The sequence below is a fragment of the Tachypleus tridentatus genome, chromosome 12 (assembly GCF_004210375.1).
Source record: "Tachypleus tridentatus isolate NWPU-2018 chromosome 12, ASM421037v1, whole genome shotgun sequence".
Classification (NCBI taxonomy): domain Eukaryota; kingdom Metazoa; phylum Arthropoda; class Merostomata; order Xiphosura; family Limulidae; genus Tachypleus; species Tachypleus tridentatus.
Window position 1 is genome coordinate 99,368,621 of NC_134836.1, and position 14,743 is coordinate 99,383,363.

General features: G+C 38.0%; 1 protein-coding gene across 10 annotated transcripts in view; it reads right to left on the reverse strand.

Moving 5' to 3' along the window:
• Window positions 1–14,743, reverse strand: part of LOC143234139 (uncharacterized) — a 221,370-nt gene that overhangs the window by 108,037 nt on the left and 98,590 nt on the right. Inside the window, exon 1 of one of the 10 annotated variants that reach the window (XM_076471252.1) lies at window positions 12,960–13,114. The exons of the other annotated variants lie outside the window; for them this stretch is intronic. Coding sequence (XP_076327367.1) covers window positions 12,960–12,983 — 24 coding nt within the window. The 5' untranslated portion in view covers window positions 12,984–13,114. Of the gene's footprint in view, window positions 1–12,959; window positions 13,115–14,743 lie in introns of those variants that run through there. 10 annotated transcript variants of the gene reach the window in all.

A 14,743-nucleotide genomic window follows, 5' to 3' on the forward strand; every position in this document is an offset into this window, starting at 1 on the left:
CCAGGCCCCCAAAATTGTGTTCCCATGCCGGGAATCGAACCCGGGCCTCCTGTTGAAATTAGGATTATGCAGTTAAGCAGTCTACCAATTTATTATTTCTTTTCCTTTATGACTATCGCCTAAAACTTTAACAATAAAAACATAAGTTAAACTATAACATTTTATGAAAGTTATTCTCTTACTGAGTTTTCTTTATATTATTATCAACAAAAGTTCCAATAAAAGTAAAAAATTGACCAAGACAAAACGAAATAAATTGATACCTTTGTAACACTGTATTTAAGTCTCACAGCCGACTACCTGTGCTATAAAACAGGTATTGAAACGTGTAATTACATCGCTTAAATTATATGCGCAAAATCTGCTATTACCTATACACGCAATTTTATTATTTTTCGGTATTTCCTTCAAAGCTTTTCCTAGAGAAAATCTGCTTGCCAAATGTCCAAAATGATACCCTTCCCTTACTTTTTGCTATAAATAGAAGTTATTTGACTTGAACTGAAAAATTCAAATATACATTGATTTCATTCTGTGTTCTTAACCACATTACAGCAAAGGTGTATGAGCGATTGGTAAAATACGTGAAGCTGCAAAAATATGAAATAGACGGGGGAACCTCAGCTGCGTTATGTTATGTGTTAACGGAGCTTCTTAACGTTTGATTACACTATGTAATAAAATTTCTACTTTTTCTTATTCCTGGGCAGAGAATGTTATATCCCAATTGCTTATGCCTAAAGTAACTGGAAAAGACCTATTTATCTCTTCAAACTTGTGACTTGGAAGCGTATGACGAAAACATGATGGGAGACTATATTTGGAGGCTGATACGTGAAAGTCGAAAATCTCGAAAAACTACTCACTTCTAAACATTTTTGTATAACTTTAGTATAAATACACGTAAATCTTGGTTCATATGTTGTTTTATTCAGACCTTATGTATATAAAAATGTGCAAATTTACCCATTTTTATGGAGAAAATAGGTTAATTTCTAAATTCCATTATCCAGATCACAAAAGCAAAGCCTGAAGGGAACAATGACCATTTTCTGTATTTTTACAACATAAGCAATTAAGAAATTAACACATACTATTCAGGAACAAAATTTGTGTTACATAGTGTAATTAAGCTGAATTCTCATATTGTTATTTTTTACCGGTAATAATTATTTTTAAATAAACACTTCTGTAGGTTTAAGTCTAGAATATTGTTTGTTTTTGAATTTCGCGCAAAACTACACGAGGACTATCTGCGTTAGCCGTACCTAATTTAATTTAATAAAGTTTTATTGAACTGCATCATGTGTAGTTTCCTTTTAATAATAAATGGCTGTTTCATATTTCAGTTTTTTCGAGGACGTGCAATCATTCCTAAAAAGGTAAAAAACAAAAAAATGGTTCAGTTTTTCTCAAGAAAATATTTTGTTTTTACCTCAATGCTTCTATCATACGTTTTTGGTAGTATAAACGTTACGTAATACTGCGCCCAGATAAATGAATAGGAGTAAATGCTTACGAAATGATGAGCCGTACAGGCCCTTTAGTATTGACGTCAAGTGCGATATATATGGAGGTAAAGGCTGAAAAACAAACTTTCTTTTAAATGAATCAGTTTACGTATGTTAAAAATGTTACACGCTCAAACGAAGAAGATAAATTTCCGAATATCTTTAAATATAAGTTCCACACCGACACACAATAAATACCTTCTTTGTTCCTATTTCTTGGTGGATTCATGCAGTGATCGCACGCCCAAAATAATGCAGACTCGAATATAAACATAATACAACCCTAGACCCTGAAGCCTTGAATAAAGAACGTCCCTACCATGCAGTATGGATCATCTCCTTTTGCACGTCCTCAAGATGAAACTTTCAAGTCTTTCGTATTGTCTAAGCATAAATCTTCAAAAGACAGCTCTATGTTTTATATCCATAAAGAAGGTTGTCACTGTGTCAGATGTGTGTTTTGGTCAGAATTTCCTGAAACTGTTTAACTGTTTATTAGCTTCCGATGACAGCTCCAAAAAAAGAGGTGGAATTTTTCACAAGGACATAGTGGATGATCAAATAAAAGTGCTTACAATAAAGTAGTTCTGAAAGTCGATTACTTCCAGTACAGGTAGCACAGTCCAGACAATTGGAGAGAAACGTATTACAAACAAAGGGAGAACAAGCCAACTAGATCGGATGTTTCATGACACAAATCTATAATTACGCTAAGAAACTTATCATTACACTTATTTCTCAGTCGAAAAGTGCCAACAGAAATTGCAAGTGCTTTCCAAATGAACTGATGATGGATTAAGAAACGTTGATATTTAAAACACTTCAATATCTCATTCCAAAGAGCCACTAAGAATTTCTGGGATCGGTTACTCAACGTGAAAGACAGTGATTAGAAGACTTTGACAATAACTCTCTGCTGTGATGGCAACACTGATAGAACCCAAATCAGCAAAGCCTATATAATGTTGAAGGTACTGGCGAGGTCAAACGAGGAAAGGCAGTAGTTTTTCGGCATTGATCAGCCTCAAGCCCAGGGCGTAAAAGGCTGTATATGCTGTCATAGAGTCAGCTTCCTGAAACACAGGAGGAGAATAGGACTTCATGAAATTCTTTACCAAGATGGCCAAACATGTCCAAGATTGAAAAGACACTAAACGTGGCAAGGGTTGTTCGTATGCACAGGATTTTGTTTGACTTGAATATCAAGCAAAACTACACGAGGGTTGTTTATGCTATCCGTCCCTAAATTAGCAATTATACACTAGAGTAAAGACAGCTAGACAGCACAACACACCACCAACTATTAGACTGCTCTTTTATCAACGAATAGTGGGACTGATTGTAACATCATAACGCCCCCACGGATAAAAGGGTATGTTCGGAGAGGATAATTCGAACCAATAGGTTGCAATTCGAGCACCCTAGCCCCTTCAAACCATGCCAGTCTCCTCCTCGTAAGTACTGACAACCATGAATTATTGGCGTTATGAGTGATACGTTTTCTGTCTTCTCTCGATATCAACAACATCTCCAATCCGACTCTGTAGCCATCCTGGGTGTTGATATGCTAACAATCCACATGTTGCTGCAACCAAATTTAGTGAAAGAGAAACCAATGTTAAGAGTTTGAGTTACTGCACTGCAGGAACAGATGGGGCAAAATGAGGATTAGAAAGCACATCTGAAGGATGTGAAGATTCTATATCAAGTTGTAGTTGCACAATGAACACCACAAACTTGTCACAGATAAGTTGAAATGCTCTATGGTTAAGAATGAAATCAATGACTCACTCGTAGTTTCTCAACAAAAAATTAATTTTCTATCAATGGAGCATCCTTATCAATCATCAAGTTATCACTACCTTTAAACCAGACACAGTTATTTGTTTTAATCTGGACCTAGGAAAGCTTGAGATGGAGTATAATAACCTGATGAAGATAAACAATGTCTATGTAGTTTCAAACAATCTTCTTTAAGATGGGGTACACCTGCTTATCGAATCTGAACACTGTACTATAGTCAAAACTGCTACTGTTCACAATTTTGAAGCATAGTCGGACAGTGCAGAAATTGAACGTCTGATCAGTTCCAGCAATATCCTCACGACAGGTCGAGTATATATTAGGACACACCAAGAATCTCCATCTCTTTGTTCACTACATGTCCAATTTGTACATGTGATCAGCAACAAGCACAAGCCACAACCCAAGAAATTCTGAATCAATACAGGTACGTGTTTTGAACATGTATATCATTCAACGTTCAAGGTTTGAACCAGAACTAACATTTAATAAAGAAATACGATATTAATTTTGCACTTACCACAAATTAAACTGTAATGTTTTTGTTGAAACGCATGTTAGAAAAAAAAACTAGTTTTTCGTCTCGTGATAACAGGATTTTATTTGTTATAGCTTTTAATGACTATGAAACACACTGTAGTATCTTAACGTAAGTGTAAGAATTCCTCTTCTGAAATACAATGTTTTGAGATGTTTAAATTACCTATATTATGATTCTCAGTGACACCAAGTTTTAAATTATGTTTGTAAAACCTCTTCGTCCTCTGCTTCCCCAATAAATTGTATAATGCCCCTATATGTCCTCATGGAAATATATACAAAAGAAAAAAAACATATAGGCTTTACAAATTCCAAATTATATACATACACAAAATTACAGATTTAAGTTATTTTTTATGCTGTACGTTAAATTATAAATCTATAATTTATTCTTCCGAAATTCAAGTCTCTAATTTACCACCTCCTTTCTACCACTACCTTAACAACAAAAACACAGCGAAACTGAGTGTCTTGGGACAGCAACAGAAACACTGCTTTATGATTTATCATAATCTTTTGCATTTCTCAGAGGCCCTTCAATGATGCACTTAACACATAACTTATGATTGCACCTAGTGTGTGGGTGAAAGTATACATATATTTCTGTGTATGTGTACGTAAATACGGCGGCTACTGAATCTACAAGCATCTTTCATAATTACGGGATGACGTAATTATTTTCAGTAATTTTACATTTGCTCTTTAGCACAGTATCTTGTTTAAGTTATTATATACGACCTAATATTCACCAAGCTTTAACTTACATATGTGTAGGAATAAAGTTTTGTTTGTTGTTAGGCACAAAGTACAGAATAGGATTTATGTGCTCTGGAATCGCAAGTATCGAAATTCGACCTTTAGCGTTATTAGCACTCGGACAATCGCCAAGCCATCAAGAAGCTGTAGATTTTGGATTGTTTTGAATTTCGCGCAAAGCTACTTGAGGGTTATCTGTGCTCGCTGTCCCTAATTTAGTAGTTTAAGACTAGAAGGAAGGCAGCTAGTCATAACCACCCGCCGCCAACTCTTGGGTTACTCTTTTACCAACGAACAGTGGAATTAACCGTCACTTTATAATGCCCATACTGCTGAAAGGGCATGCTTGGTGTGACGGGAATTCGAACCCGCAACCCTTAGATTGCGAGTCGAGTGCCTTAACCACCTGACCATGCCGGGATGGGGTTGTAGAAACAGAAAGACAATCTAACAGAACAACACAAATTTCACAGAGAATAAAACAAGGTTTCTGGTTCACATGTACTGTTTATTAAACATGAAAAAGCACAGGCCAAGCCAACAGGCAGAATACCCATCTGAAGAATGGTGTATTTAATATAAAATAAAATAAGAGCGAGGGAATGGGGATTCAATAATTAACGTAATTTCTGGAGTATATAAAACCAACACAAATCAATACTTATACAAGTAAGCATATTAAATACTGAAAAACATCAAAACAAAAGATAATGACGTGTGTGTTTATTAATATCTTGAAATGAAAAACATTACATCATATGATTTGCATAATAGTAAAGAGCTGACTAAGCTAGTTTCCCTTACGAATAAACTTCAGTCAAATAATGTTTATAAATTAATATTTCTTCACTGCTGCACTATATACTTTGGACTATGTCACTTATATACAGACTTTATAAAGTTCGTCGATGGGACTACTTCTGGACAACTAATGTTCGTCAAGCAGTTAGGCCTAAGGGTATTTATAAACAACAGTTGTATTCTCCCGAACTAGCATATGAGGCTGAGGGAATGATGGTTGGTTTGGCGTTTTATGGCGCAAAGCAACTTGGCTATCTGCGCCAAATATCCAGTAAAAAGTTAAAAATTAAATTATTAAAATTCATAAAAAGGAATCAAGCTAAAACAAAACAAAGTTTAATTTTTAATTAAAAACTTAACAAGCGTAATATCCAATTTTTATATCTAGTTTATAGCAGCAAGAGAGAAAGTACAGTAATACAAGTTTAAAAGGACTTTCTGTAGCATAATTTTAACTATCATAACTCGCCAGGATGACTAAAGGTTAAGTTCAAACATCAGCGTTAGTCACTTGAAATTGGCTTTTCCAGTCTCGGTTTCGAGTTACTTGACGTAACGGCCATTTTTCTAACTTCATATCGAACTAATTACATTTTAATTCGTAAAAAGGAATCACATTAAAGTCTAATTTATGAATTAAAAACTTAAGTAGCGATAAAAGGGTCACGAGCCTTTAAAAAACTAAAAACATTTGTAAAGGTGGACAGTGCCACCATCGCCAGTGGCACCGTCCAACGTTATGGTAAACCTTGGGGCAGAATATGTCTAAAATGGTGCCCGTCGTTAAGAGTCGTAATGACAGCAAGACAGCCAAATGTGGCTTATTGCAACCTGAGTGTTACACAGACAACACATTGGTGCATCAGTCCCAGATAAAAGAAAACGATGAGTTAAAAAACTTTGACCAATGCGTAGCCCATTAGGACAACTTCCTCTTTCCGATCCTTATGGAAACAAGACGGCCAAAGTCTGACAGAGGATTTTATTTGGAAAAGCTTGGTTTCATGTTGCTCACTCCAAGTCGACTGCCAGCTGGAACGGAGCCGAGCCTTGAATACACGACCATAATCCATGTATGGAAGAGGCACAGTGGTGATATTGCTAGAGCAGATAGATTTATCTGCGGTGTCGGCGAGCTCGTTCCCACGAATACCAATGTGGCATGACATCCAGAAAAACTGGATGGAAGTAGATGTTAAAGAGAAATGAGCCAGTCGGTTTTGAATATCGGCGAGAACAGGGTGAGAACTAACGTGAAGCGAGTCCAGGGCCAGTAGAGAACTAAGCGAGTCAGTATAAATAGTGCAGTTTGAGTACTGCTTAGTTTCTATGTGATCAAAGGCAAGAGAAGTGGCATACAGTATAGCTCAGCAGTGAAAACAGAAGCTGTAAAAGGGATTCTCCGCGCAAACACCGAACTACAACAAACCATGGCAAAGCACACACAGTCACCTGATTTCGAACCATCTGTAAAAATGGGATATGAAAGGATGATTCGAAAGATGTTCAACAAATCACAGACAGTATTTCCAATCAGGAGCGTCTGCTTTTCTCAGATGACTTAAAGAAAGGTCACATTTGAGGATCACAATAAGCTATGGTTGGATAGACTGACCAGTGGATACAGCACTGTTATCCAAGGAGAGACCCAATTCATCCAACTGTGCCTGGATACGAAGACCAAAAGCTTCCCTCCAGTAAAGCGGTAAGTCTACGGATTTACAACGCTAAGATCAGGCGTTCGATTCCCCTCAGTGAGCTCAGCAGATAGCCTGATGTGGCTTTGCTGTAAGAAAAACACACACACAAACGAAGACGAAAAGTTACAACAGGAAAAAGCATGGGCCACTAAAGAAAGTAAACACAATCCCAGGTGCGATGCTGTGGTAAGGATCGAAGTTTCGAAGCATACAGTAAAAGCAGTTGGAAACGGCAGTGTAGAGGAGGTTTATGAGACTCTATGTTTTAGCTCTGAGCTGGGGAAGTGGGGAAAGCCCCAGTGTATAACCAAAGTCCTTGATGATGAATTGGGTCCAGCATTCTTAAGGCCGAGGTTCTGACATAGCCATGGACCAATCATCCATAGTCGAGTTTTGATCGAATAAGAGCACGATATATCTTTAGTATAGAACATCGATCCGCTCTCCAAGTGGTGGACGAGAGGACATGAAGGATGTTTATTTTGTACATTTGACCCGTAGCTGCTTGATGTGTGGTATAAAGGTCAGCTTACGGTCAAAGATGAGCCCAAAAACTTTGTCTCAGGGACCACAGGCAGAACAACTTCACCGACATGGAGTTCAGGATCGCGTTGAATAACCCGTTGGCGACAAGAGTGCATGCAAACGGTTTTAGATAGAATAAATTAAGACCGTTTGCAGTGATCCACTTCAGTAAACGATTGAAGGCAGTCTGTAGCTGCTGCTCAATATATCTCATATTGGACGACTGACATGAGATATAAAAGTCGTTGACATAGAACCAGTTTGCAACAGTAAGAGGGAGTTGTTTAGTGAAAAGTATGACACTCAAAACATAGCCCTGAGGGACTCAACATTCCTGCAGAAAAAAACGGGAAAGTGTCGAACCCACACGAACATAGAATCTCTTGTCCATTAAAAAATTTAATAAAAATGAGTAAATGACCAAGTAACCCATATAAATGGACGTCTCAAAAAATGCCATACCTCCATGTAGTATTATAAGCCTTCTCAATGTCAAAGAATATTGATACAAGATGCTGTCGCCTGCTAAAGGCTTTTCTGATTGATGTTTCAAGTCAAATCAGGTGGTCCATGGTGGAGCAGTGTTGTCGGAACCCACACTATGTGGCGAGAGAAGGTTATTTCTTTCGAGGAACCAAGCATGACGAGCATTAACCATCCTAAGGTCTAACAGAGATAGCTTATCAAAGCAACTGGACAGTACTTTTGAAGGAATCATGGTATCCTTCCCAGGGTTAGAAAAAAGGTAGGACAAAATCATGGCACCAGGCATAAGGAAAATCATTCTCCTGCCAGATCTGGTAAAAAATAATCAGAAGAATAGCAAGAGAAGTTGGAGGTAAATGGTGCAGCATCTCATAGTGTATATAATCAGGTCAAACTGATGTACTACCAGACCAATAAAGGGTCAGTTTGAGTTCCACCAGTGTAAAGGGACGAGTATAGTCACAGAGACAATCAGCTCGCAACAAAAGAGGTGATCGATCTACCCGAGTCTTGATGGCTAAGAAGGTGGAAGATGAAACAGAAGTGCTAGATACCCGACAATAGCTTTCACCTAGAGTATCAGCGTTGCTCCGAATATCAGTTACTTCCTGGCCATCAGTGAGCAAGAATCTTGACCTTTTGAATCTTGTACCATATGACTTTGGAAGTGGTGGTAGAAGATATGCTGGTTGTGAACTTAATCCAAGATTCCTTCTGGCTTTGAGGTCTTACCTGCCGAGCATGTACACGGGCCTGTTGGAAAGCGATGCAGTTGAAGAGTGTAGGATACCTTCGAAAAGTACCCGAGGCCCGTTTTTTAGCCTTCCTTGCCATGTAGCAGGCAAATTCCCCCCACGGACAAAAATATCGTGTAAAACGTGTCGAGATTTTAGGAGTACATTGAGCAGCTATCTGTATAATACAGTCAGTCACTACTGCCACGCAGTCGTCTGTTGATGGCTTACAGACAATGGCAGAATCAAGTTATGCGAGAGCAGTAAACGAGGGCCAGTTGGCTTGATCCAGCTTTCACCGGGGCACATGGGTTGGGTGGCATCGACCACGGCCAGTCTCTCTCAAAATGATAAGAAAATGATCACTGCCTCGTGGATTATTGTCAACCTTCCATGAAAAGTGGGAGAATAATGAAGGAGAAAAAATTGAGAGATCAATAGCAGTAAAGGACTGACTAGGTGCATGAAAATAAGTAGAAAAACCAGTAATGAAAAGAGAAAGGTTATAATCCGAGTGCATACGCTCTACGGAGCGACCCTTCTCATCATTATCAGTACCTTCCCAAAGAGGATTATGTCCATTAAAGTATCCCAGGATTAAAAAGAGAGATGGTAACTGTTCAGTGAGAGTATCAAGATTTAATTGATCATATGTCTCTTCAGGTGACAGGTAGAGAAAACAAACAGTGATGGTATGACCCAAGGAAACACGGATGGCTACGGCCTCCAAGGGTGTGTCGAGTGACAAAGACAGGGTAAGCACATGCTGATCAACCAAGAGTGCCACCCATCGATGCACTCATCCATCACACAACCTGTCATTTCTGTACAAAGAAAACTGTATCGGCAGGTTTCAAAAAGACGTACAGGATGGCAAGAAGCAATCACTGCTTTGATGTCATCCAGATTATAACGTAAACCTCGCCAGTTCCACTGTATCAAAGTGATCATTTTTATTTATGCGAAGGCGAATTTGGTAGAGAACCCTTCTGTTTACAACCACGTCTTTTTTATTTATTTGAAAGAGGTTTATCGATCTCCATGAATCCTGCCCTGGGTCAGTTGGGCAGGTCTTTTTCGTTGGAAGAGGATTTAAGCAATTGAGGATGTGAACGAATGATTGTTTTTCATCTTGGGGTGGGAGAAGATGTCCTCGAGGAAATGCCTATATCCGGAACCAAAGGAAGTGGATCTTGGGGTTTCTTTGTTGTTGTTTTTTTACTTTCGCGCAAAGCTACATGAAGGCTATCTGCGCTAGCCATCCTTAATCTAGCAGTGTATGAGTGAAGAAAAGGCAGCTAGTCATCATCACCCAATATCAACTCTTGGGCTACTCTTTTACCAACGAATAGTGGAAATGACCGTCACATTATAACGCCACCACGGCTGAAAGGACTAGCATGTTTGGTGTGACGTAAATTCGAACCCACGAACCTCGGATTACGAGTCGAACGCCTTAACCACCTGGCCATGCCAGGTCAATTTTATATATAGAAGTGGAAGTATACACCTCTTTCAGATAAAATAATTGCCAATTAAAACAGCATAAGCAGTATTCGTTATTAAAAGCATGATGTACCGAATCCTCATATTTGTCCCCAGCAAGTTCTTCCTTATTTTGAATGACAATAATATATTACTTTGAATAGAAGCAATGTAACTCATTATCGCATATATGGAGCAATAGAACAGAAAAGCCATTTTCAACTGCGGCATAATGGCTCCTAGATGGGTTAAACTAGTTCAAACCTCTAGGTCATAGTTTCGTCGTCTCTTGACCGATTTGATATTAAATTACAATTTTGGACTCAGGAAGTCAAACTCCAACAACTAATGCATTTGACCACACCCAAAGTCTCATGGATTAATTATCTCTCATTTTGCCCAAGAGAATCTCAATTTGAGGATAGGCTGTTAAAGATCTTGATGATTAATAAATTCAAATTGGGCATACGCGCGCGCCCCACACTTCGTATTGCTGATAGCAAAATATACAGGTGATAAAAAAAATAAAAATAAAAGTGTTGTAGCTAAGTTTACTCCTATACTGCTTAAAATAATTTCAAGTGACGCGGCTATTGAATATTACCTCTTGTTTCAGAAATGCATGTTACTGTTCTTCACTTCTATAAACACCGTCCTTTGGTGTTCTGATAAGGTGAGTTTATTTTAACGAAAATGATTATAACTGCCTGTCAATAATACGATCTCTACTTTAAAAATGACCTGACGAGTGTGACATAAAACTGTACATCAATTTATGATAATAAGTGTGTGACAGTGGAGGGCTGTCCATTTAATCGGGTTGTCACAAAGTACTATATAATACACTGGCAAGTACTGGCATAAAATATCTGTGGTCACCTGTGGGGTTCATGTCTCACAGAGGTCCCCATGTTCCGACCAAGTTCATTCGTTTTCCCCAATTACTCTATAACTACCCCACGGAAGAACAGTATCTGAAAGTATTAGGTCAACCGCCTATGGTGTCTGAAAACTAGTGTCATGTTGGGTCTCTTATAAATGGAAGGGGCAGGACTACAAACATGGTTTCAAAGATGTCGAGCCCCAAGATGAAGAGAGTATTCAGGAATAAAATATCAAGTGCCAGATTTGATGTTGAAATCCTACAACTCCCACAATGCCTGGGTGACTCTATGGGCTTTAGGTAACGAAACCGATATTCTTCCCGAGACCGCTTACAAAGTTTACTTCTTCTGACTTCAACACAATAGAAGTTAGCGTGCCAACAAACTCACTAACACACAACCTGAATTAATAAATAATTCGTGGTGAAGTGACAAAACACTGCATGAAGAGTGTAGATTTGGGTGACAGTTTGAAAGTCTATAACCGAAATCCTCGCAGAAACACTAAAACATTGCGTGATGATACCGGCATCAATGTTGGGTATATCTCCCATGTAACTAAAAATTAATTGTTGTAGCAAGCAATAATATATTTCTTGTCATAAAAAAGAAATATACAGATCGATATAAAACTCGAGAGTACAACACTTACAACTTCAGGAACTAAGAAAGCTGTCAAACTCTACAACTGTCCTATTTGTAGCCAACCAAAATATTTCCACGTTGTCATGGTGACCGACTATGTATACTCATGACGTCACTGAAGACACTACCCAAAAAACTTTTTTCCTATTCGTTTCCAATCCAACCTGAGAAGGAAAAACTTCTACTTTCCGAAAACACTTAGATTGTTAATGTTCTTGTATTGTGATTCGTTTATTTCACTATTTATGCGATTTCTTGATGTCGCAAACCTTTGTGACGTGATAATATCAAGAGTAAATATATAAGTGAAGTAACTCGTTTATTCGCAGCGTTTCAAATACACATGCATTTGCACGTACAGCAAGAATATTCGTACTGTACACACAAGAGAGAATAAATGTGCAGAACACTCGCACGTTAAAGTTGTTGACAGAAAGTAAATAGTAGGGTTAATTAATGCACCTATAAAAGTTAATTTTATATGGATCTTGTTTAGTCGTACCTTAAGAGCTGCGGATTTATTTTATTGTTAAAATGAAAGCAAACCAGTTTTAATATACTTAAAATTGACAACATTTAATGGACAGCTTATGATTTACATGATTAGTTATATGTACCACTGTACGATTATTGTGTTTCTCATAATGCAATCGCAACAAGAAGTATACACTTTCTTCTTAAATAAATTTGCCTTTTAAGAAGTACCCGTATTGCTCACGAGCAATAGAAAGTATCGAAGCAGCTGCTTGTGGGATAACGGGTTTATTTCTGTACAACGTCTCCTCTCTAACAGAGACGTGTTCGCGTACAACATTTAAGGTATAAAGAAATACACAACTGTAAAAATTTGTGAAGAGATCGTGTGAATTAGAACATACAGAGCACAAAATATAACTCATAACACGTAGAGACGGATGGAAAATACAGGAGCTAAACGCCAACATTTAGAATTACCCATACCTGGAATAACAAAAATATCACGAAAACGGCATTTCTTCACTCAGTAATACAATATTTTGTTTTCAGTTTGAAACATTTATGCGAAATTAAACCAAAACGAAAATTAGTTACTACTTTAAAAAAGCCCACCTGTCCATTATCTTCAGTTACCATGACAATCGGTTATAACAACGCTGGGTAAAACGATGAGCGATCAACAACACGAAGAAGGGAGGGGTCAGGTCACTCCATTGGTACGACTACAGAACCAAGAATGTCTCAAGACAAGCTACATAAATCTCCTGCATAAAGTTATGTTTGGACTCTGGAGAAAAGATACAGACGGATGTTCGATCAAACTGGTCACTACAAGCTTTCTAATGGTGCGTTGACGCCAAGCTAGTTAAACTGCCAACTTCTATGCAGCATTTTCAGTTCTATAGGCACACGTCAATATTGATTATTTTAGTGACGCATGCTCCAGAGAACTCTGCAGCACCCCACCGGAGACGTCCACCAAATATCCGACGCCGGTACATCAACCGATGTATTTGACCATTGCTCACTATTCATAACAAACAACTTACCCGAAAACTGACGTGATATAAATAAAGTTGTAATAAACAATCTCGACTTATACGTGTATAAATGTTGCATACTTATTAGGATACCTGTCAACCTTCTTTCGTTCTCAGTGCATTCTGATGAAAGGATTGATATAAAAATCTATACGCAAATTCAAAAGTACTTTAGGAAACATTCTTTAAAAAAGTTTTTTCATGGTATTAAATATATTGGAGATTTGTTAATCAATTCGAGTTGGATCTAAATTAGTATGAATATGCTGTTTATTTATATCGAATATCCGCGCAAAGCTACACAAAATCTGAGCTATTCGTACCCAAGTTTTAGCTGCAGTATAGAGTCTCATAGAATGGCTCTGAGCTTGTTTGTTCTTCAAGTACAAACTTTTAGCTCACATCTCCATCTCTTAGCTGATTTGAGTTCTAATTAAAGCCGTGGCTACTGAGGATTCCCTCTTGTTAAATGATAGTGGTTCCCGGAGTCCTGAGGGTCCGCGAAGGTAATACCGCCTCATTGAGCAAGTAAGGTCTCTAACGGTGCTGTTTTATAATAGCAAACGTAGTTATAAAATATGCATTTTATAACCAAACTATTTATTGGGTAGATGGAATATTTCAAAAACATGGGGTGCATGGGAAAACTAATAAAGTGAAAGGGATTATCATGGTGAAAAAAGTTGGGAATTACTGGACTATAATAAATACAACTAGTTAACAACACTCACCATCAAATATTGAGCTGCATTAATCAGTTAGTGAGATTTGTCCGTCACTCTGTTTAATACAACTCTCATGCTGAAAGTGTGGAGTGTGATTCTGAGGAAGCGGAACGCGAACCTTGGATCCTCAGATTCAAAATAGGCCGTAACGCTAACCACTAGGCCATGTCAAGGTTTCATACAACCTCCTAAGAGTTTATTGGTTAGAAAGAAAAATTTGAATATAATTTGAACATTAACGTTCTTGACCCTTTTGGTACACCGGTTAAGTCTGAATACTTCTAACACTAAACAACGCATTTCGACGCTCGTGAAGGGCACAGAACAAATAGTCCATTGTGTAGCTTTGTAATTAACAATAAAAGACAAAACTTTTTCTTAGGAAGAGATAACTTTACAAACTATCTTATTCCCTCCTGATTTGACTAATGTATTTGTTTGTTTATTTCGGATTTCGCGCAAAACTACACAAGGGTTATCTGCGCTAGCCGTCCTAATTTAGTAGTGCATAACTAGAGGGAAAGCAGGTTGTCATCACCACCCACCGTGACCTCTTGGGCTACTCCTTTACTAACGAACAGTGGGACTGACCATCATTTTATAATGCCACTGCGGTTGAACGGGCGAGCAT